Source organism: Cnephaeus nilssonii (genome assembly GCF_951640355.1).
Source record: "Cnephaeus nilssonii genome assembly, chromosome: 4".
Taxonomy (NCBI): Eukaryota; Metazoa; Chordata; class Mammalia; order Chiroptera; family Vespertilionidae; genus Cnephaeus; species Cnephaeus nilssonii.
The window spans coordinates 83823377-83846080 of record NC_137075.1 but is presented as its reverse complement, the minus strand read 5'-3'; the positions used below and the strand labels follow the sequence as shown (position 1 = coordinate 83846080).

At 45.8% G+C, this 22704-nt stretch overlaps 1 protein-coding gene across 1 annotated transcript; it reads left to right on the top strand.

Annotated features, from left to right (window-relative positions):
- Positions 1-306: 306 nt before the first annotated feature.
- On the top strand, positions 307-21646 carry SLC10A1 (solute carrier family 10 member 1; the record flags this gene model as incomplete). The annotated part of the gene is made up of 5 exons (XM_079768698.1): positions 307-662; positions 9249-9459; positions 16800-16978; positions 18780-18976; positions 21134-21646. 5 exons carry the CDS (start codon positions 307-309, stop codon positions 21235-21237), a joined length of 1047 nt encoding a protein of 348 aa, XP_079624824.1. The 3' UTR covers positions 21238-21646.
- Between the last annotated feature and the right edge of the window lie 1058 nt (positions 21647-22704).

Below are 22704 nucleotides of genomic sequence, written 5' to 3'. Positions count from 1 at the left end.
CCCAGAAGCAGCCAAGTGGCAAAGGAGCGTCAGTGGCACCCAGAAAGGTCGAGGAATTCAGGAGAGACAGGGCAGGCCGGCAGATAAGGCTCCGGGCTCTCCCCTTTGAGGCCACAGCCAGTTGCATAATCCTGCTATTTGCATTCTGGCCTGGACAGCCTACCAGAGTAGGACATATCAGACCCACAACAGCTCCATTTGTGCTGACACTCGGCCCCGGGAGGTGACCGAAGGTGTCCAGCCAGGACTGAGCAGCAGAGGGAGCCAGGGCGTGCAGGTCTCCCGGCCTTTCTCCACCGCAGGAGGATGGAGGCCCTCAATGTGTCTGTCCCACTCAACTTCTCCCTGCCGCCCAACTTCGGCAAGCGCCCCACCGACTTGGCGCTGAGCGTCATCCTGGTGTTCATGCTGCTCATCATGATGCTGTCGTTGGGCTGCACCATGGAGTTCAGCAAGATCAGGGCTCACTTCTGGAAGCCTAAGGGGCTGGCCATCGCGCTGGTGGCGCAGTATGGCATCATGCCCCTCACTGCCTTTGCCCTGGGCAAGCTCTTCCGGTTGAACAATATTGAGGCGATAGCCATCCTGATCTGCGGCTGTTCCCCTGGGGGGAACCTGTCCAACATCTTCAGTCTGGCCATGAAGGGGGACATGAACCTCAGGTAGGACTGGGAATGAGGAGGGAGCAGCCTGGGGACACGGGCCACATTGGAGGTGTCACAATCGAGGGGGAAATCTGGGCTAAAGACAGGAGAGGAGAGGAGTGGGGGCTGGGTGGACGGGAGGGCTCCAGGTGGCAGGCACTTATTGTCAAGACCTTATGCTGGGCTGGGAGCAGGAGCCGAGGTGTGTCTTGGTTTGAGCACCACACCAAAGGGGCCACGCTAGTCTAGTGGCATCCTGGAGACCCCCTACTCCCAGAGGCATCTCAGGTGGGGCGTAAGGATTGTTTTACACCCAAGGGGCCTCTGGAGAACTTTACCTGCCTACACTGGGGGTCAAGTTGTCTGCTTTGAGGCCAGAGATCTGACAGGGGGTGCAGATTGGTTCCAGACATCTCCATGGAGATCAAGATTTGGCTTGGAACCAAATAGGCACCTCCAATTCCTACAGAGCAAGCAGGAATTTCCAAAGCTCCTCCCAACTATCCAGGCAGACGGGATGTCTTCCCTTAACGTGCCCCATCCTCCCATCAGACACAGGAACATTTCCGTGTGTAGACACAACCAGGGAGACCCAAGAGTTTCCCAGCACCGGCCAGGTGATGCTGGGCCTCACCTCAGCCACACTGTTGGGGGGGGAGGGGAGAGCGGGGAGTGGGACCAGCAGCATCCCCTATGCTGACTGAGGAAACACCTGCAGAAGCTCCTGCCTTTATCTACGCCTCAGCCTCACACTGTGTCCTTTGGTTGGGTCCTCAGTAGGGATGCTTTTCTAGCAGGGAGGGCAGTGGATTCAGACAGTCCAGTTGGGTGTCTGTCAGCACCCGGCCCTTGGCCGACGTTTGCTAAGGAGAGCACCCAAGGAAGAAAGTCCCTCCTGTGAAGCCAAGTGAGGCCAGGGCGTATTTTTAAATGAAAAAAGAGAATGATACTTGGGGTTTACCAGGACCCGCCATCTGAGCAGCTCTGCAGTCTCCACCCATAGGATTCGGCCCTCGCCGAAGTAGACTATGGAAGAGAGGGGCAAGGAAGAGCTTGGCTTGTCCAGTCTCCCAGGGGAGCATATCCAACATTGGAGCACCACACTCTGAGGAAAGTCTTCCCTCTATCTAATCCAAATCCTTCCTGCTGCAAAGTAAGCCCTCAGTCTTTTTTTTTTTTTTTAATAAAACTTTTTTTTAATTTTTATTGATTTCAGAGAGGAAAGAGAGGGAGAGAGAGATGGAAACATCAATGATGAGAGAGAATCATTGATCGGCTGCCTTCTGCATGCCCCCTACTGGGGATCAAGCCCACAACCCAGGCACATGCCGTGACCAAGAATAGAACCCTGACCTCCTGGTTCATAGGTCGATGCTCAACCACTGAGCCACACCAGCCAGGCAAGCCCTCAGTCTTAATCTGGCTCCTGGACAAGGCTCACTGCAGCCTCTGTGTCCTGAGAAACCCAGACTACATCCTAATTCTGGCTGAGAAGGGATGCGGGAAGTGGGCTTCGGGAGGGGCCCTCTGAAGACTTTGGCGTGTGTAGAACAGCAGAGCGGGCGGGCCAGTGTAAAGGACAATGGGGGAGTGTGTCCGTGTCCGTGGCCAGATGCCCCTGCCTCTTTAGCCCAAGGGCACTGGCAAGGTCTCTCCAATACAGCTGCATGTCTGAGGCCCTCAGCCCCCACCCACATCCAGTGACTCAGGGATGGCACCTCGATGCTGTCCTGCTCAGCCTCCTTGTCTGGGGACCTGGAGATGGTCACTTCTACCCGGGCCCCCAAGAGATGATGCTCTGCCTGGACAGCCACCTTCCGGCAGAGAGCCCCTTCCCATAGGCACAGCTCCCGGGCACGCTAAGCCACGCCTCAGACCCCCAGGCGGAGCACGAGGTCACCATCAGCCATCACACGTCACCAGACTTCGTGTTCCCATGTGAGTTCCTCCAGGACAGTGGTCGGCAAACTGCGGCTCGCGAGCCACATGCGGCTCTTTGGCCCCTTGAGTGTGGCTCTTCCACAAAATACCACGGCCTGGCCGAGTCTATTTTGAAGAAGTGGCATTAGAAAAAGTTTAAGTTTAAAAAATTTGGCTCTCAAAAGAATTTTCAATCGTTGTACTGTTGATATTTGGCTCTGTTGACTAATGAGTTTGCCAACCACTGCTCCAGGACAGCGTGCGGGTGTAGTGTAATTATGATAATGAGACCAACAAGCAGAAGCCGCCTTGCACTGCGCCAAGCAGTCCGCCTGCGATCCTCCTGCAGCAGCCTGTGGGGAGGCTCCAAGCCTGTGCTTTTGCACAGACATCTTCAGGGTCGGGCCCGGGCTTAAAGGGACACAATGCCGGGAGGTCCCCCGAAACAGTGCAGGCGCCCAGGGTGCTCTCTGTGCGGGAACCCACCATCACTGCAGCTTCCTGCTTTTCCAGGGAGGGTAGAAACTCCCTTTTTATGCGAAATCTCTACAACTCATTAAACATTTTTAAAAACACCGTGCAACTGCCCTAGCTGGTTTGGCTCCATGAACAGACTGAAAGGTCAAGGGTTCAATTCTGGTCAAGGGCACAGACCTGAGTTGCAGGCTCGATCCCCGGCCCTGGTCAGGGCATGTGCAGGAAGCAGCCAATGGATGCTTCTCTCTCTCTCTGTCTCTCCTCCCTTCCACTCTCTCTAAAAATCAATGGAAAAATATTCCCGGGTGAGGATTAACAAAAACAAAAACACTGTGCAGTCAAACAATACATGTCAGAGGCCAGATGCCGCTCAAAGGCTGCCAGGGTGAACTTCTCTGTAAGCACCACGTCCTGAGGAAGCTGAAGTTCAGAGACTTGCCCGAGGCTTCCCAGGATTTGTGGGAAAGCGGTGTCTCCTTCCTGGGACTCTGCCTCACAGATGGAGTGATTCTGGGGCGGCCACCATCACATTGCAGGTGGGCAGGCACATTCGGGGAGGCCGGGCCACCAGGCAGCCACTTAGACAAGCTCCCAAAAAAGCAGGTAGCTCCAGGCAAGAGAAAATATCCTCGAAGTTGAAGCGAGCCCAGCTTGTCAGGGACAGAGGGTCCCTGAGGGAACTGGCCCCCTCTGAACACCTGTGACGCCCCTCAGGTTCATCTGCTCCCTCTGACCCCACTCACAGCAGAGACCAGAGCCACCATGACATAGGGAACCTAACCAGGATGAGATGGAAGCCTGGCTCCCAGAGGTCTCCACTTCACCAGAGAGTCTGGCAAGCCCCCTCCCAGTTCCCTCAGCTTCTGCCTCTATCGATAGGGCTCTGACACAGCGTCTGAAAGCAGGGTGGTGCTGTGCCCCGAGAACTTAGGCAGAAGGGATAAATTAAAAACCAAACGTGCTCTTTCCCTCTGACCCCTGGCTCCCCGAGAGGCCACCGGGCCCACAAGTCACTATGGAACAGGTCCCAATCTCGGAAGGCGAGCCTGGTCGAGTCAAGCTCCCCCCCAACCCCCCACCCACCCCCATTCCTGTCCTTCAGGGTAAACTGGGGAGCATGACAATCACAGATTCCAGCAAATCGGGAGGTGGGCGTCCCTGACCAGGGTCCAGCACTTACCAATGTGGAGGAGGTACCTGAAGGTGGACAGCCTGTTCCCACACCCCTGCACGCACAAGGCACGCCAAGTCCCAGAGCAAATTCCAGAGCTGCTGACGCGCCAGGCCAAAGTAAGCATGACTCCTCTGCTCAAGGACATCCAAACAAGCCCACCAGCGTGTGGCCTTTCTCCTAAGAGGGATCAATAGCTAGCACCGTGTGCCCCGCCCCACTCTCCTCTCCCTGTCCCCACCCCACAGGGAGCATCTCCCAGAATTCAGCACTATCGGGGTGTAATTTATACTATTGCTCCTTACGTGCTGATCCATAAGCAAGATACACTGTTGTGTTGCCTGTTTTCAATGTCATACAAACACGATCATACTGCCCATGTCATTTGACAACCTGCTTTTTTCTGAGATAAAGGCATAGAAATTAAATAGCTCCTTTGTGCACTGGAACTGCCGTGTCGTTTGCTTGTATTTATCTGTTCTCCTGCTGTCAGACATTCATGTGGACTTCACGTGTTGCTGCTGTGACTGGCCTTGTGCATGTGCCTCAGCGCTCACGTGTGAGAGGGTACATAACAAAAGCAGGCGGCGGGTCGTGGGGTTCACGCATCTTCTACAAGCTGTCCCTAAAGCAGTTGCTCTTTTTCCATGTCTTCCTCCGTATTTGGAATTATCAGTCTTTTCCATTTTTGCCATCTGGTGAGACTAAAAGGGGTCACAGTGGTTTTACTTTTTTTTTAATTTCATAGGAGGCATAGTACCTTTTCAAATATTTATTGGCCGTTTGGGTGTCCTCTTCAGGAAATACATCCTTTGCCAATTTTTTTTTTACAGGACTATTGTGTTTTTCCTCATTAATTTGTAGTTTGTATTGTTTTTATATGTTGCAGCAGTCTACTCACAGTTTGGAGCTTGTCTTTACACTTTGATAATAACATCTTATAACGCAGACTGCTTATTTTAATTCAATCCAATTTGCCAATATCTTTTCTTGACAGTTTATGTTTTTTGGGTTTCTTAAGGAAGTCTTTTATTACCCTCAGGTCATGAAGATATTCCCCTAATTTTTTTCTGAACAGTTTTAAAGTTTTGCTTCTCACATGGAGATCTTCAGTGGACCTAAAACTTATTATGCATGCTGTGATCTAATTTTCTTTTCTATATTATAGAGAAAATTCCCAGTACCACTGAGTTAATTTTTCTCCAGTAATTTGTAATGCCTTCTCTCCCACAGATGAAACTCACAAATATGCACGGGCTTGTGTCTGGGATCTCTCTTCTCTTCTATTGGTCTATGTGACTATCCTTGCACAATATCACATTTTCTTAATTATGACTTTATAATAAATCTTGATTTCTGAAAGGTAAGTTCCCCCTTCCTTGTTTTTGAAAATTACACCAGCTATTCTTTTTTTTAATATATGTTTTTTTTAATTTTTTTATTGATTAAGGAATTACATATGAGTCTTTATCCCCCCATTGCCCCCCAGCCTCCCACTCACGCCCTCACCCCCCTCTTTTCTGTGTCCATTGGTTAGGCTTATACACATGCATACAAGTCCTTTGGTTGATCTCTCCCCCTTACTCCCACCCTCCCCTATCTTCCCTCTGAGGTTTGATGGTCTGATCGATGCTTCTCCGTCTCTGGATCTGTTTTTGTTCATCAGTTTACGTTGTTCATTATATTCCATAAATGAGTGAGATCATGTGATATTTATCTTTCTCTGACTGGCTTATTTCACTTAGCATAATGCTCTCCAGTTCCATCCATGCTGTTGCAAATGGTAAGAATTCCTTCTTTTTTACCACAGTGTAGTATTCCATTGTGTAGATGTACCACAGTTTTTTAATCTACTCATCTGCTGATGGGTACACCAGCTGTTCTTGACCCTTTACTGTTACACTTGAATTTTGGGATTAGCTCTCAAGTCTACAAAAAAATGTTGTTGGAATTTTGGTTAAATTTGCATTAAATTTATAAATAAATTTAGAGGCCATCTTTATAATATTGAGTCTTCTTGTCCATAGAAATAGTGTAGCTTTTCTTTTACTTAGGCCTTATTTTATACCTTTCTATGAAGTTTTATAATTCATCCCCTAAAGATCTTGCATCTTTTTTACTCATTTCTGAATATTTTCTAGTTTTATGATTATAAATGGCACCTTTTTAAAAAAATCATATGATGATTCTTTTTCCTACTGGACCAAGACAATAGAATTTTTTGTATTAATAATGTATTCAGAACTACATGGATTCTCTTATTTACTAGTTATAATTAAAATTCACTTGGATTTCCTCTGTGGACAGTCCTATCATTGGCATATGATGAAAATTTAGTTTCTTCCTTTCCCATCTCTATACCTTTCCTATTTCTTGTTTTGCTGTGCTAGCAAAGACCCATATATAGTATAATTTACAACCAAGTTGATGATACTGCTATTCATCTAATTTTTCACCATTAAGTTTACTGTTTCCTGTAGATTTTTTGATAGATAACCCTTTTCAGGTTCAGGAATTTCCATTCTGTTTCAAGTGTGCTAATTTTTATCATGTATGAACAGTGAATTTTGTTGAGTGACACTTTTCTGCCTGTAAAATGATCGTACCATTTTTTAATTCGATAATAGATTATCTAATGTTAAACCATTCTTTTTTTTAAAAAAGAATAGTTTGTTGGGGTTTTTTAGAGACAGAGGAAGGGAGAAGGGAGGAACATCAATGTGAGAGCTTCACCTCCATCGGTTGCCTCCTTCATGCCCCCCCCACCCCCACTGGAGATCAAACATGCAATCCAGGTATGTCCCTGACCAAGCATCAAAACCGCCACCCTTCCGGGTACGGTACAAGGCTCTAACCAACTGAGCCACACCAGCCAGGACCAAGGTGTTAATTTTGATGAAGTCACATTTATGTTTTTTCTTTGGTTGTTTGTGCTTTAGGTATCATATCTAAGAAACCATTGCCTAACCCAAGATCATCTCCCCCGTGTTTTTGAATATTGCATTGTATTATTACTCTGTCCCAAATATTACCTTTTTTTCATTATTTCATATTTGACCCATGAGATAATTAGATGTTTTGTTTTTCCAGTTTCAACTCTCCTCTTTTCAGAAGCCTAAGATACCCATTCTGGTCCCTCCCTTGGGCATTAAAACCTAAACCTCCAGATTATCACAACTAACACTCGACCCTGGCTTCATTTCAGTCAACATTGTTTCATGAAAACACTGATGAGATGCCATGGGAACTTAACTCGTTTGTATCGGTCCCTGGTAAAATTGCCTTAGCATGTACCTCACCTTGCTTAAAGTTGTGGGGCCTATCGATAACTTTGAATGAAGGCACTTTACTTGGCATTCTTTGTTTCTGATCCCTGGAAGCCTCCCTTACTTTCTTGCAAGCTCACGCCTGTGCTTACGTTCTTAAGGGAGGGCTTTCCCATGATTCAGTCCACAGGATTCTTTATGGTCCCTGCTCACCTCTGACAGCTTCCTGTCCGGTGGGGCCTCCCACTGCTGCTGTTCTTGATGGCTGCCCTCTGGCCCCTTTGGACTAGGCTGTACTTGATGTTCATTTAAGCCATAGTTCACCTGTATGAACACAATGAAGATGAGGATGGGGCTATGGAGAGGAGGGATACACCTTACTGTGATTTTTCCCTGAGGTCTTAACAAGCCTTCTCCCCCCACCACCCGCCCCCAACCTTCCCACTAGAAAGGAAGCCAAAGCCACATAATATAAGGTCAGAATCTCCAAATCCAAGAATGCTTCCTACCAGCTTCCTTCTCTCAGCTGGTCTTTCTGGAAAGCCTGTGCCTACACAGGGCCCTGGGACTGACATGTATTACATTCCAAATGGAAATGGTAAGAGGACAATTAGGATACAAATTAGAGCTGGGAGGACGTATTATTCAGGCTCTGAGACTCACACTCAAGTTATCTTAAATAAGGTAAGGATAAAAACAGAAAGCAAATAACGTGAGAATTATCAGTGTTGGGGACTAGAACTACAGTCAAGATGCAAAGCAGGCCCTAACCGGTTTGGCTCAGTGGATAGAGCATCGGCCTGCGGACTCAAGGGTCCTGGGTTCGATTCCGGTCAAGGGCATGTACCTTGGTTGCGGGCATATACCCAGTAGGGGGTGTGCAAGAGGCAGCTGATCGATGTTTCTCTCTCATCGATGTTTCTAATTCTCCATCCCTCTCCCTTCCTCTCTGTAAAAAAATCAATTAAAAAAAATTTTTTTTTAAAGAAACAAAACAAAAAAAGATGCAAAGCAGGTCTGATGGCCGGGCTATCCGGTCACTCACTCAGCAGTGGGTAGCTAACTGCTGCTGCCTTCTCTGTCGCTCCACATTAGGTCCTCCAATTATTCTGTTTCTACGGCTTTGCTGCTATTTCTTAGAGTCCCTCTATTCATGGCCTCTGTTTACTTTTTCTTTGCATGTTTTTGGCTTCTGCCTATCCATCCCTCTATCATCTCTCCAAGACCCAAGGTTCTATCACTGTGTCTCATATTCAGAATTTCCAAGGAAGAAAATGTCCGTGATGTAGTTAATCCTTGCTATCCCAGTTGGACACAGCCATCGTGTCCAGGCATCCCTAGGCTCTGAGACAGACACGACTGTGGGCCGGTTGCTATTCTGTGATCCAATGGGATATTGTCATTCAATGGGATGAAGTCACAAGGTTAACTTTCTTCTGAATGGGCTGTGCATAGGGCAAGTGCTCAGAGCAAGAAGCGTTCTGTTACAAAGGAGATCAGAACGCTCCTTCCATAATGAAGCACACAGGGAGTGAAGCAGCTGGACAGACCTGGGTACAAATCCTGCCTCAGCCTTTGCTACCTGCTCGATCCTGGACAAGTCACCACTTCTCTGGTCCCCAGCTTCCTCCTCAGCGAAGGGAGATGGCATGCTTACTCCTCCGGCTAGCGGGGACAGGAAAGGAAGCAGTGTGTGTGTGGTACGTGGGCACTCACCAAGAGTCTATATTAATGGGCTTTCTCTCTGCACTCTTCCTGTCTCCCACCCAGCATCGTGATGACCACCTGTTCCACCTTCATTGCCCTGGGCATGATGCCCCTCCTCCTGTATATTTACTCCAGGGGGATCTATGATGGGGACCTGAAGGACAAGGTGCCCTATGGAGGCATTGTGTTATCACTGATCCTGACTCTCATTCCTTGCACCATAGGCATCTTCCTCAATGCCAAAAGGCCACAATATGTACGCTATGTCACCAAGGTAAGAACCTGGGGGCAGGGCAGGGAGTAAGAACGCTGCTATCCTCTCAGTGTATGGCTTGAGGCAAGTCATTTGGGCTTTTTCTGTGTTGGATTTGTTCCTTGTTTTTTTTTGTGGGTTTTGGGGTGTTTTTTAAAAAGACCAACTATTAGGACACCTACTCCATGGGATTGTCATGTCCTCTGAGAATACTTTCAAAAAGTTAGGAGGAAAAAGAAAAACACACACACTATAAGGTATTTTATACTCATTACTAGAGGCCCAGCGCATGAAATTGTGTGCGGATAGGGTCCCTAGGCCTAGCCTGCAATCAAGGCCATCTTCCACCCGTTCACCAGTCCCCAGTCCCGCCCCGCTGCCGCTGACACCCACCCTGGTTCCCTGTTCGCCATCTGGCGATCTATCAGAGCCTTCGGGCCAGGGGGAGGAACCAAGAGGTCGGCTGTTCCGCCCGCTCACCAGTCCCCAGTCCCACCCCACCACCACCACCCACCCCAGTTCCCCATGGTTCCCTGTTTGCCACCCAGCGATCGGAGCCTGCGGGCTGGGGAGAGGGACCGAGAGGTGGTCAATGCACCTCATAGCAACTGGTCAATCAGTCGTTCTGGTCATTATGCTGTTATGGTCGCTGGCCTTTTATTATATAGGATTTTAATAATAAAATTAAATTTTTATTATGCACCTACTAATGCTAATTTTTCTCCTACACTGTCCGAGGATTCACTGTTCTCAAAGAGTTTATTGCAGAAAGTAAAATAGCACATGAGAAACAAGACCCAACACAGTGCACAATCAAGCATTGGCAGAGTGCAAGGAGGTGAGGTTAGTGAGGGCTGGGTAGTCACGGAAGGCCTCCTGGAGGGGACAGTCTTGAGCCAGATCATGAAGAAAGGATGGGACTTGGGTAAGCCTGAGACAAGCCCAAACACAGGAGTTCAGAGGGGACCAAGGGCAAACTTGGCTGACTGGTCAACAAGACAGAGGGGTAGAAGCCAGAGAAGAGGTGAGTGCACACTCCCAGCCATTTCAGGAGCAGGATGGGAGCAGACTGGAGTGAGTAAGACCCCAGAGGGTTTGGGGTAGCACTGTGGTCACAGACAGGGCATCATGCCACTGTCCTGTCCTTGGAAGAATCAGACTCTTGGAGGGCTACCAGGGTCCCTCTCCCAACTTTCGTGACCTCAGAGCTCAGTCTCTGTCATCTCCACTCAGGTTCACTGCTCAGCACTTGTCCTTGGGAAGGACTCTGCCTCCAACATTCTGAGGGCCTGTTTCTGTCCTGCCCCTGTTTCTGTGCCCTTGGGCCAGTCTACACAGCATGCTACCTGGAAGCCAAGGCTTAGCAGCTGCTTGAGATAAAAGATCTGTAATTCAGCCCTAGTCGATTGGGTTCAGTGGATAGAGCATCAGCCTGTGGACTGAAAGGTCCCAGGTTTGATCCCAGTCAAGGACACATGCCCAGGTTGTGGGCTCAATCCCCAGTAAGGGGTGTGCAGGAGGCAGCTGATCAATGATTCTCATCATTGATGTTTCTCTCTCTCTCCCCCTTCCTTTCTGAAATCAATATATATATTTATTAAAGGCTGCAATTCAGGTTTTCAGGGTTATTTGATTCTCACACTATCATTGTCAAGAGTAGTTTTGCCCTGTCCTGACCCAGTCCTGATACTGTGCCACAGCTCCCTTCTTGCCTGTTGAAAGACATGGATGCGCCCTAGCCGGTTTGGCTCAGTGGATAGAGCGTCAGCCTGTGGACTGAAGGGCCCCAGGTTTGATTCTGGTCAAGGGCACATGCTTGGGTTGCAGGCTCAATCCCCAGTAGGGGGCGTGCAGGAGGCAGCCTATCAATGATTCTCTCTCATCATTGATGTTTCTATCTCTCTCTCCTCCCTTTCTCTCTGAAATCAATAAAAATATATTTTTTTTTAAAAGACATGGACACAATTCCTCATCTATGCTGATCACCCTACTCCGCTCTTGGCACTTCCATTCTCTCCACCCTTGCTTCTCAGAAACCTCCTTTTATTGATCATGTCGCCCACCTCCACTGCTCCCCCATCTCGCTCTCGTTTCCAGAATATCTCTGCGTTAGTTCTTCACAATCAGCATTGATACAATGAACTGCCAAACCTTTCTACATGAATATGCTTTGAAAACTCAGTATGTCTTAAATTAAAAGCATCTCCGCCCCAAGCCGGCTCCTCCCCTCCGCCCCCTGTGATTACCCCAATGAACAGCATTCCATTCAACATGCCCAACCGCCTGAGCCAGAAACTAGAAAGTTACTCAGCGTCCCTCCCCCTCCACCCCTCCCCCCCCCCCAATCACGCTAATCAGTGATTCTCAATTCTACCTACTTTTACTCGAATCCATCCATTCCTCCCATCCTAGCCCACTGTCTTCATTCTGGCCTCTATCCTCTCTCACTAGACAACTGAAATAACCTTTAACCTGGCTCCCCGACCCCGACTTACCCTGAGAGTGGAAAGTTCAAATGTCATCATGTCACCACTGCTTAAAGGCCCTCATTGGGTTCCTTGCTCTCCCCCACGGTAAAGTTTAAACTCCTTCCTGTGGCTGCTCTGGCCTTTCTTGATTTGGTCTCAACTGACCTCCCCAGTCTCAGCTCTTTTCTTCGCCCATGTCCTTCCCGCCACCTGGACACTCCCCTCGCCAAGTCCCCCTCACTCATCACCTTTCTGGGCTCACACCCACTCACCCTTCACGTCTCAACACAAATGGCATCTCCCCCAGAAGTTCTCCTCAGCTCACAAGCCTGGGTAGGATGCTGGTCCTATTTACTCCCATAGCACCCAACACTGGGCCCTTGCAGCATTCACCATACTGTGTTATAAGTACCTGTGCGTTTATTCCCCTCACCTTGAGCTCCTCAAGGAGAAAGATCCTAAGGCTGTGTCTCAACACTGAGCCCCAGCACCTGTCACAGTGCCCCCAGAGCCCACAGCTGATCATAAATAAAGGAAAAAAGGGCATGTTCTGTCTCTCCCACACATTAGTAGGAGAGAAAAATTCCAGAAACGTGTTTGTGTCCATCATTTCATTTATCCACCATGGCTTGTGGGGGTGTGAAAATAAAGAAGAAAAAAAATCACAGAATACAAAAATGTGAAGTGACCCCTGATATAATTTAATGTGACTCTACCCTTCCCCATTTTATAGATGAAAAACCCAATTAACTAGAATCCTAAGTGCAATTGATATAAGAACATATGCCTCATTTTTACCTCTGAATGACTTTAATCAAAAGTGTTCTGAGGGTGCAAAAGAATCTCAGATCTGAAAGCTGTAAAGTCCTTCACAATAATCTTCTAACCTGGCTCCTACTTCGTTCCCATTTTATGTGTAGAATAACTGAGGCCCAGGGGTGTTACTTGGCAGAGCCTAGATTATCAGTCTCCTGCTTCTGTTGTGCTGCACAACCACTGCTCAATCCCACACTAAAAACGGAGTCAAACTAACCCCAGAGAACATTGAAAGGGCTATGATTCACCTGGAACGGAAGGACAAGGACCAGTAACAACCGCATAAAAGGTGATTTACAAAGCACAGGTGTGCATTAGACCCAATTTACTGTGGCTAAACCCCCAGGGTTAAACCACCAGAGGTGAGCGGCTCCATTTATCAAATACTCCCAAACAGCACACACTCCTGTGAAGATGCAGACAAATGTGCGGCCACAAGGCAAAGGCTGACATTTCCTTGCTTTTAAGGCTCCTTCATCTCCCTGTTCCATAAACTATGAGTTACGCGCTGAAGAATGAGCCAACAATCATCCCAGCCGCTTTGCACACTTAACCCTCCTAGAGATTTCCAAATGAAAGTTAACTCCTAAAAACTGGCTCTGGCAGAAAGTATCGGCTCAAACTCTGTTCAACCAGTTGCATTTCCTAGTGGGAGGACATAGATATGCCAATATACAAGGTCAGGGTCACCCTATGTAGAAAGGCAATTCAAGTAGCACTTTGCCTTACCCATGCAAGGGGTTATTCAAGGCTCTGTGGTTAGAAGGTTGCACAACATGACCAGGAACCAGTTTTACCATAAGCCTTCCACCACTCTTTTAAAAGGGGTCCAGCCATTCCATTGACTCGGCCACTCTACCTATGCTTTTGTCGTACCTGCTGCTACTGATGAACTAACCCTACCCCTTTTGTCACATAGCTTCTGCCAACTTGTGGCTTCTGCTGCTCCCAGGCCTCTGTGTCTTTAATACTTGCAACCGCTCCTGCGTCCCTGTAATTCTGAAATCTCCCAAAAGGAGAGGATGCAACTAGTTGGGTCATTCACCAGCATGTGTAGGCCACCTCTGTGGGAATAGTTTGGGCCAGGTCATCTCCTGGGTCAAGCTGATGGCATTGGCTGCCCATGAATGGACACTCATCGCAGTCTCAATCACCCATGAGAGGGCAGTGCAGTCAGGTGGTACAAAAACCACAGTGACCTGTGGTGAAGCAGGTGGTTGTGGACATGAGATTTCCACAGATGACAGGACTGAGTGTGACAGGAAACTTTGGGATGTTAATTTCTTCTCCTTTACCTATCTCTCTATATAAAAGACTAATATGCAAAGTGCCCCCTCAGGAGTTCGACCGGGAGACTGGGAGTTCGATCACTCGCTATGATGTGTGCTGACCACCAGGGGGCAGTACGGAACAAAGGAAGGCCCAAATCAGCCCTGATTACTGGCCAGGCCTAGGGACCCTACCTGTGTATGAATTTCGTGCACCAGGCTAGTGAGTAATAATAGGAGCTACACTTTAATGAGTGGTTTTGATGTGGCAGGTCAGAGAGGTTGAGTGACTCATTGAAGTTTACACATCATGAAACTAGCTGAGGCAGTTTCCACACCAGGATCACAGCAACGTCTCTGCTCATAACTACTCTACAGCCCCAAGAGTGGGAGACGGAGCGAGAGTGAGAGCATGAGAGTCAATGCCCACAGAGAAATAGGGCTGCCGGATTCATGGGGCAATTCCTGTAGCCCAATGCCCTGCCCCTTCCATTATCCACTACACTCTTTTGATGGGATCAAAAACTATTTGGTGCCAAGGCCAGTTTGGCTCAGTGCATAGAGCGTCAGCCTGTGGACTGGAGGGTCCCAGGTTCGATTCCGGTCAAGGGCATGTACCTTGGTTGCGGGCACATCCCCAGTAGGGAGTGTGCAGGAGGCAGCTGATCGATGTTTCTCTCTGATCGATGTTTCTAGCTCTCTATCCCTCTCCCTTCCTCTCTGCAAAAAATCAATAAAATATATTTTTTTAAAAAAACAACTATTTGGTCATTCAGTAGAAGACAACAACAGACAGGAATCCAAAAGGAGAAATAATTCAAACTGCAAGAGCAAACTGAGCAGCTCATCAGTGAAGTCGTGTAATAAAATTTGAAGCATGTGGTTATTGATGAAATCTGTGAAATTCCTTCCTATCCTGAGATAGGAACTAGGTTGGTACAGGTGATATTTTATATGACCACATCAGTTGGAATAAGGATTTAAAAACATAGAAATGCAAAGCTGCAGCTGAAATTTGAGAAAAATAAATTTTAAAATGCTACCAAGACAACCTTGTGGATCTAATTAGTGCCATTGAATTGTACACTAAAAAATGGTTAAAATGGCAACTTCTGTGTTATAATTTACGACGATTTTTTTAAATGGTACTAGGGGTAGCAAATGCTACACCTGTGAATGAACTGAAAACTGAACCAACACATATAATCATTACATTTGCTATGTGTATATATTTACTAGAATATATCTTTACTCAAAATATGAGCAAGACAAAGAGCGTTAAATCTGTGCATATATATTATCAGTTTGGAGTGTATCTTTCTCCAAAATGCAAACAAGAAAATGCACTTTTATTTATTTTTTTATTATATTTTATTGATTTTTTACAGAGAGGAAGGGAGAGGGAGAGAGAGTTAGAAACATCGATGAGAGAGAAACATCAATCAGCTGCCTCCTGCACACCCCCTACTGGGGATGTGCCTGCAACCAAGGTACATGCCCTTGACGGGAATCGAACCTGGGACCCTTGAGTCCACAGGCCGATGCTCTATCCACTGAACCAAACTGGTTAGGACAGGAAAATGCACTTTTAAAGTTTGCATCCTATGTCACCTGCTGAAAAATCGTAACATTGTAATCTAAACTAATAAAAGAAAAAGATGCAAATTGATCATACCTCTGTGACGCCCACCAACCAATGCAAATTAACCCAACAAAAAAAGACTGAAGACAGAAGACTGAAGGCTCCGCTGCGGCCGGAGCCAAGCCTGAAGGCTGAAAACTTGGCTCTGCTGAAGGCTGAAGGCTTGGCTCCGCTGAGGCCCGGGTCCTGGGTGCTGCAGGAAAACCAGTGCCAGCAGCCAGGGGAAGGAAGGCCTATTGCACGAATCTTCGTGCAACAGGCCTCTAGTTTCATTATAAATCTATTGAAAATTGTATTAAGATGCAACTATAAAAATGTTTAATAAAACTCAACATTGCTTTCATATTAAATATTAACATATTTAATAGCAATTATTAAGGGCAATAAATGTTGCTTTCACAACACTTGCCTGGGATAAGGTGGACACCTGCATTGTTTCTATGATGCCATTATTACCCAAGATATTTCTAAAACTCTCTTTTGGGAACTTCCTTTGTAACCAGTTTTCAGGTCACTCAAGAAAGGCACATCCCTTTACATTTGGGATCTAAACCCACATTACCTGTCTTGATCATCCACCAGAGGTGAGCGGCTCCATTTATCAAATACTGTTTACCAGCTTCACTTCAAATGATTCTTGGCAACTTCCAAGAATCAAATTCATCCTAGAAAGTATGAGGTCCCTACCCATAATGGAGGTATTTGAGACAAGTAGGACAGGTTCTAAGAATAACAGATTAAATTCCCAACTATTTGGAGCAATGACAGTATTGTTGGATTGTGTACACAAGCAGTTAACAACTTTGCAAAAGAATTTTTAATTTACAAGAACCACTTTGCGGGAGGACTGAACCGTCTCATTCCTTCAGAGCCACTTACTGAAAATCTGCTATCCACAGATGTCAAGCAGATGCTGCACTTGGCTTAGTCTTCAGTAACAAGTGTTAATCGGGTCTCTGTCCTCCAAGAAGCTTCCTAGCTACTAAAAAGAATCCCAAATCATGGAAAATAAAGGTCTTTGTATTCCCTTCTACTTCAAATATCAATTTTTAAAAATTAAAATGTCTTTCCCCTCCAATGCCCACCTAGGCTTCACCACACCTCTCTGCTTCTCCCTATCCTCACCCCCACCCCCCTCTAATGGCCTTTTCTCATCCTCATTTGCAGGGAGGAATGGTCATCATGCTTTTGCTCAGTGTGGCCATCACAGTGCTCTCTGTCATCAACGTGGGCAAGAGCATCATGTTTATCATGACACCCCACCTGTGGGCCACCTCCTCGCTGATGCCCTTCATCGGCTTCCTGCTGGGCTACATTCTCTCTGCCGTCTTCCGCCTCAATGGACAGTAGGTATTACTTAGGTCTCACTGTTCTGTGGGCCTCATTCTCGTCCTGGTCTCTCAGGAAAAGGATGAGGAGATCTGAGATCCGGGGAAGGCATTTCGCCAGCAATATGTTCAAATGCATCAACTGAACAAGGGACTTTGGACTGAAATATTGGGAAGGTATTGAATGGGTTAGAAACATTAATCCAGAGACCAAAGGCATCTCTCTAATCATCCAAAGAGCAGCAACTCATGGCTCCCTCCAGAGGCTAGATTCCATCTCCTGCCCAACTCCCTGGTAGCTAATGGCACTGTGGGATCTCTGTGTCATTATGACAAATGTTGATCATATTCTTCCTCTTCCACATTTCCTCCTTTTTCCCTTTGACAAGAACACCATCAAGTGACAGCTCTGCTAAATGGCACTCAGAGCTGACGTAGCAGGGACCTCAGCTAGAGTCTAATCCAATTCACAAACAGCTGCTACTTTAAGGGAATAGGTAACTTTGAAAGCCTGGAATGGGAACATCAGGCACCCTGTCTATACAAAGCAGTACATGTCCAGAATTGCTGCTCTTTTCAAGCATAGTGGACAAATGCTTATGCAGTTTACATCAGTAGCACCCTAGCACTCCCGCTTCCCCCTCAAAAAACTTGTGTTTTTTAAAAATATGATTTTAAAATAATTATTAATACAGAGAAAAAGTTGGGGGTTCCCGGTAGGAGGTGGGGTTGGGGAGCTGGGTAAAAAAAGGTAAAAGGATTAAGAAGTACAAATTGGTAATTACAAAACAGTCACGGGGATGTAAAGTACAGCATAACAAATATAGTCAATAATATTGCAGTAACTATATATGGGGCCAAGTGGTACTAGAATTATCAGGGGATCACTTTGTAAATTATATAATTTTCTAACCACTATACTGTACACCTGAAACTAATACAAAATAATATCAACTGTAACTAAAAATAAAAAATTTTAAATAATTTTTAAAAATAATCATCCATTTTAAAAAACATGCTAATAAAAGACAAACAGTACAGGATATAACACATGGTGATATAGTAGAATCAAAAGACTGCCAATGACCACTTGACGTCAACTTTCACGACAGAGTGGTACGGATCATAACGGCCCCAGCATCAAGTACCACCAGAGCAGTCTTCCTCATATGCTGAGACAGCTCTCAGGGGTTTTAGTAAATAACAATTATTTTAATACACTCATTACAATTCAACGAATTAAATGTACATTTACTAAATGTAAACATCCCTTTCTTTAATTCATAAAGTGGGAAGCAAAACCAAGAGACTGTATTCCAATGATAGATAAATGTGGCTCAATCAGGTTTATTTTTTTCATCATCACGTTTTAGAGTTAAAGGTAGCAAAGCCAGAAACTTGGGAACAGGACAAGATCTTCAGGCATTTCAATCCTCTACTATATGTTGAAAATTGTAATTGTCCTGTATGTAAGTCCAATATAACAAGCCAATGATTGGAACTGGCTCACACCTTCCTTTCCTCCCTCACCAGCTGGACATTTCTCCAAATTTTAATTTAGTGACCCTACAAAAGTGGACAAATCATCCATTTCCAAGACAATAAAAAATGATCTCATGAACCCACTTCCACAAGGCTGGGTTGGTGGTTTTAACGTGTGTCAACTTCTTTTCCTGAAACCATGTGCACTCCACTCCCTGGCACACTTCCTGTCTCAGACTGTTCAAGTATCTGGGAGGGAGAAGATAGGGAAGTGAGGCTGTCCACTCATGCCTCTTCCGTGAGGGCATATGGGGTGGTTGTTTTGTAACCTACACAGATGCAGGCGCACTGTCAGCATGGAGACTGGATGCCAAAATATTCAACTCTGCTCCACCATCCTCAATGTGACCTTTCCCCCTGAAGTCATCGGACCACTTTTCTTCTTCCCTCTCCTCTACATGATTTGCCAGCTTGGAGAAGGGCTTCTCCTCATTGTCATCTTTCGGTGCTATGAGAAAATCAAGCCTTCCAAGGGTGAGTACTGAATTATTCCCCTTGGAGGTCTCACATATTGGAGAAAAACAAGTTTCTGGCAAGGACCAGTTAGATGGGGCTATAACTATCAAGTCACTAGAAAACAGGTAGCAACTAGAAGTACCAAGGGCCTCAAAGAGCCAAGGCTACTTCACTCACTGCAGTTTTGGGTGGAGTTTGCCTCATGGGACTAGGTAATTTGGCTGCTTTAACTGAGGAAATCATGTGTAGGGCTCAGGATGAGAACGTAGGACAGAACCATTTTGGCCAACAGATAGCTGTGAGACGTCAGTTCTGTGAAAGGCCCTATTCACAAGAGTTCAGGAAATATGTACTGTAGGTTCTCATGTCTTAGAACCAGGTCAGAGTCCCAGCACCACTGGCACCCCTACAGGAGGGAAAGCATTCAAGCAATGCAGCCTAATGACCCTGAATCCAAAACAGAGGATCCCAATTCTGGTTACACAGTAAGGAAAACTTAAGTAAGCTTACTGAACAATCGCTTTCACAATCTGGTCTGATTTGCTTTATACCTTAATCTGATTACTACTGGATTAATCACTTCCTGGCCCATTAGCACCTATTTTCTAAGAGGCTCAGATCATTTCATTCTCTTCCAAACATAATCAAAACTCAAGAAAGCTCAGAGTCCCTTCCTCAAAGTGGACTTTAACCCTACATCTTTTTTTTTCCAAACCAGGAAACAACCTTACTTGATAACATTTCAGTATTTTATATTCTAAACATCAGTATATTCATAATCACTCAAACCCTCAACTCTTATTTCCACGAATTTAATTGAGAGCCCCTTCAAAACCTTTTCTAGGCCCAGGGGACTGGTTTACACCCTTAAAGAAAGATGCAACTTCCCTGGTAAAATTATCTTATAGCAGGCAAACTCAGATTTACAATGAACTAAAATGCAATCATGGTTATCAAGCAAAAAGAAATAGAGGATTATACTTCAGAACCATTATATAAGTTTTAGTTCAAAACTACACTGAGTGGCCAGATTATTATGATCTCTGAACGCATAATAATCTGGCCACTCAGTGTATATCCTATATAATAAAAGGCTAATATGCAAATTGCAGCTTCAATCAGGAGTTCGACCAGCAGGCAGGCCGGCCAACCGCCCATGTCCCCTCTCCCCCTGGCTAGGCTGGCCGGACCCCACCCATGCACGAATTCATGCACTGGGCCTCTAATATATACATACACACACACACACACACACACACACACACACACACACACACACACAGAGTGGCCAGATTATTATGCATTCAGAGATAATAATCTGGCTACTCAGTGTATAGTAGAACTGTAGAAAATCTAGTCTAATGCTTATCCAAGAGCAACTCAGAAATCTGTTGCCCATTGAAATCTCTCCACCCTCTTACCAAAAAAATGCAAGAGAAGGGAAAAGTTTCTACAACCCATCAGGTTCCTAGTCTTAGTCCCAGAAAGGCCTGGAGTGCCCTCATGGGGCCATTCTCTAATTATGGGTATTTGGCTCTCAAGACCTAAAATGAACTTCACTCACAATGCACTTCAGAAGACCCTGGGGCAAAACTGTGAAAAAGCACCTTACTTTTGGACCTAATGGACCATAAGGACCCAAGCAGCAGTACTCAGGATGAAGAATCTGCCAAGTTTTTATGGTTTTGGTATCTGTACCCTTCTACAGAGATGTGAGAACCGGAAATGTAGACCCCATCTTCACAGCTCACCACAGCCATGCAGCCTGGAAAAGTAGACCCAACAAAATGGGGGAAGGGAAGGGCATGGGAACCCACCTTGGAAGACTTCCCTGAAGTTCTTTTCTCCCTGACCCCTGCTTGCTCCCCAAATGCAGTCAACAACTTCGCTTAAATTCAACTCCCCTATTGAACTGCATGTACAATGAAGTTGGACATGGAGTCCCAGAGTCAGTATTCTGCTAATTAGACCTTTTGTGACTAGTATTACCGTTAGGGATGTTGAGGGAAAGCAAATCCTTTCAGAATTAAGACATGGGAGGAGAGATGGTCAAGAGATGGAAAAAACAGCCCACCCTAGGGGTAAACTGGTCTTTTGTCTTCCAGATTGAACAAGCTTTGTATTTACTATTCTCTCATTCTCCTCCCCCACCCATAACCCTTTCCAACTTGACAGATAAGACAAAAATGACCTACACAGCTGCCACAACTGAAGAAACCTTTCCAGCGGCTCTGGGAAATGGCACCCATAAAGCGGAGAGCCCCCCTTACACAGCCTAGCCTTCCCCCAGTGACCTGGATTCAGGTCAGAAGATAATTCAGAAGGAAATGTGGTAAACTACAGAGAAAGCAGAAAGATGAAAGGAACACACCAGCAGTGACTGAGTCTTTCTCCAACATTTCCAGCAGAAACTATCAGCATCATCTAGTCTTGCCTGGAGGACAGATGGGGGTGGCGGGGGTTGGGGGTTGGGGGGGGGGGAGGTTGGGGAGGTGTCTAATTTTAAAAGCCTCACCTATCTCCAGCTTAGAATTTGATACTTGTTTTAAAAAAAAGACTTGCTCAATGACAATCCTTTGAAGGGAACCCAAACTGCCTTTTACCTCTGCAACCCTAAAACAGTGCCTGCTAGGCATATATAAAAGGCACATTTCTCACTCTGGCCAGGTGGCTCAGATGGTTGGAGCATAATGCCGTACACCAAAAGATTGCTGGTTGGGGTGCCTCTGGGAGGCAGCCAATCAATGTATCTCTTTCCCGCCCCCCCCCCCCCCATCTCTCTAAAAGTATCAATAAACATATCCTTGGGTGGGGATATTTTTGAAAAACACTTGATTTGTAAACTAGTCAAAAAATTTTTCCTCAAAATCGAATACCCAAATCCAGTTCCAAGGGGATTTTGTTTTTAATATTTTTATTGATTTCAGAGAGGAAGGGAGATAGAAACATCAATGATAAGAATCATTGATCAGCTGCCTCTTGCACGCCCCCTACTGGGGATCAAGCCCAAAACCCAGGCTTGTACCCTAACTGGGAATTGAAACATGACCTCCTGGTTCATAGGTCAATGCTCAACCACTGAACCACACTGGCTGAGGCCATTCCAAGTTTTATTACTAAAAAATAATGCTCAAAGAGCTGCAGGATTAGATGACTTCAAAAATCCTTTCTAATAACCCAGATCCTGTTCCTTCCATCACTACTGGGATTAAAGCTCCTGAGAACACAAGTAAGACACCAAGTATGCAAAAGCAACTAGACAAGACAAACTCAAAAACTCAGCCATAATGAAAGAATATAATCCCAGTGGAGGGGAAAACTGTAATCCCAGTGGAGGAGAGGGAGGGACTTTAACAAGAAAAAGCCAGGCAACAATATAAAAATCAATAAATTGTTTCACTAATCTAATAATTCTATAGCCCATCAGTTCATTAGTGGTTTTCACATTAAGGTCCCTCAAAATTCAGAGTTAAGATGCTGCCAAAATGAGTGGTTTCTCAATTCGAAGAAAATAACACAAATTGATATTCTTAAAAAGTTTCTCCAATAAAACTTAAACATTTTGCATATTGTTCATTAAGCAGTGGGTCAAATATTAAATAACAACTAGTACTAATAACACTTCCAAGCAGCCTACCATGCCTGGCTACTTGTGATTTTCACATCATTTAACGATTAGATACAACTGAAACTGACAAATTAATTTCAGGACATCAGTCTGGCAAACGTCCAGGACTACCAATATT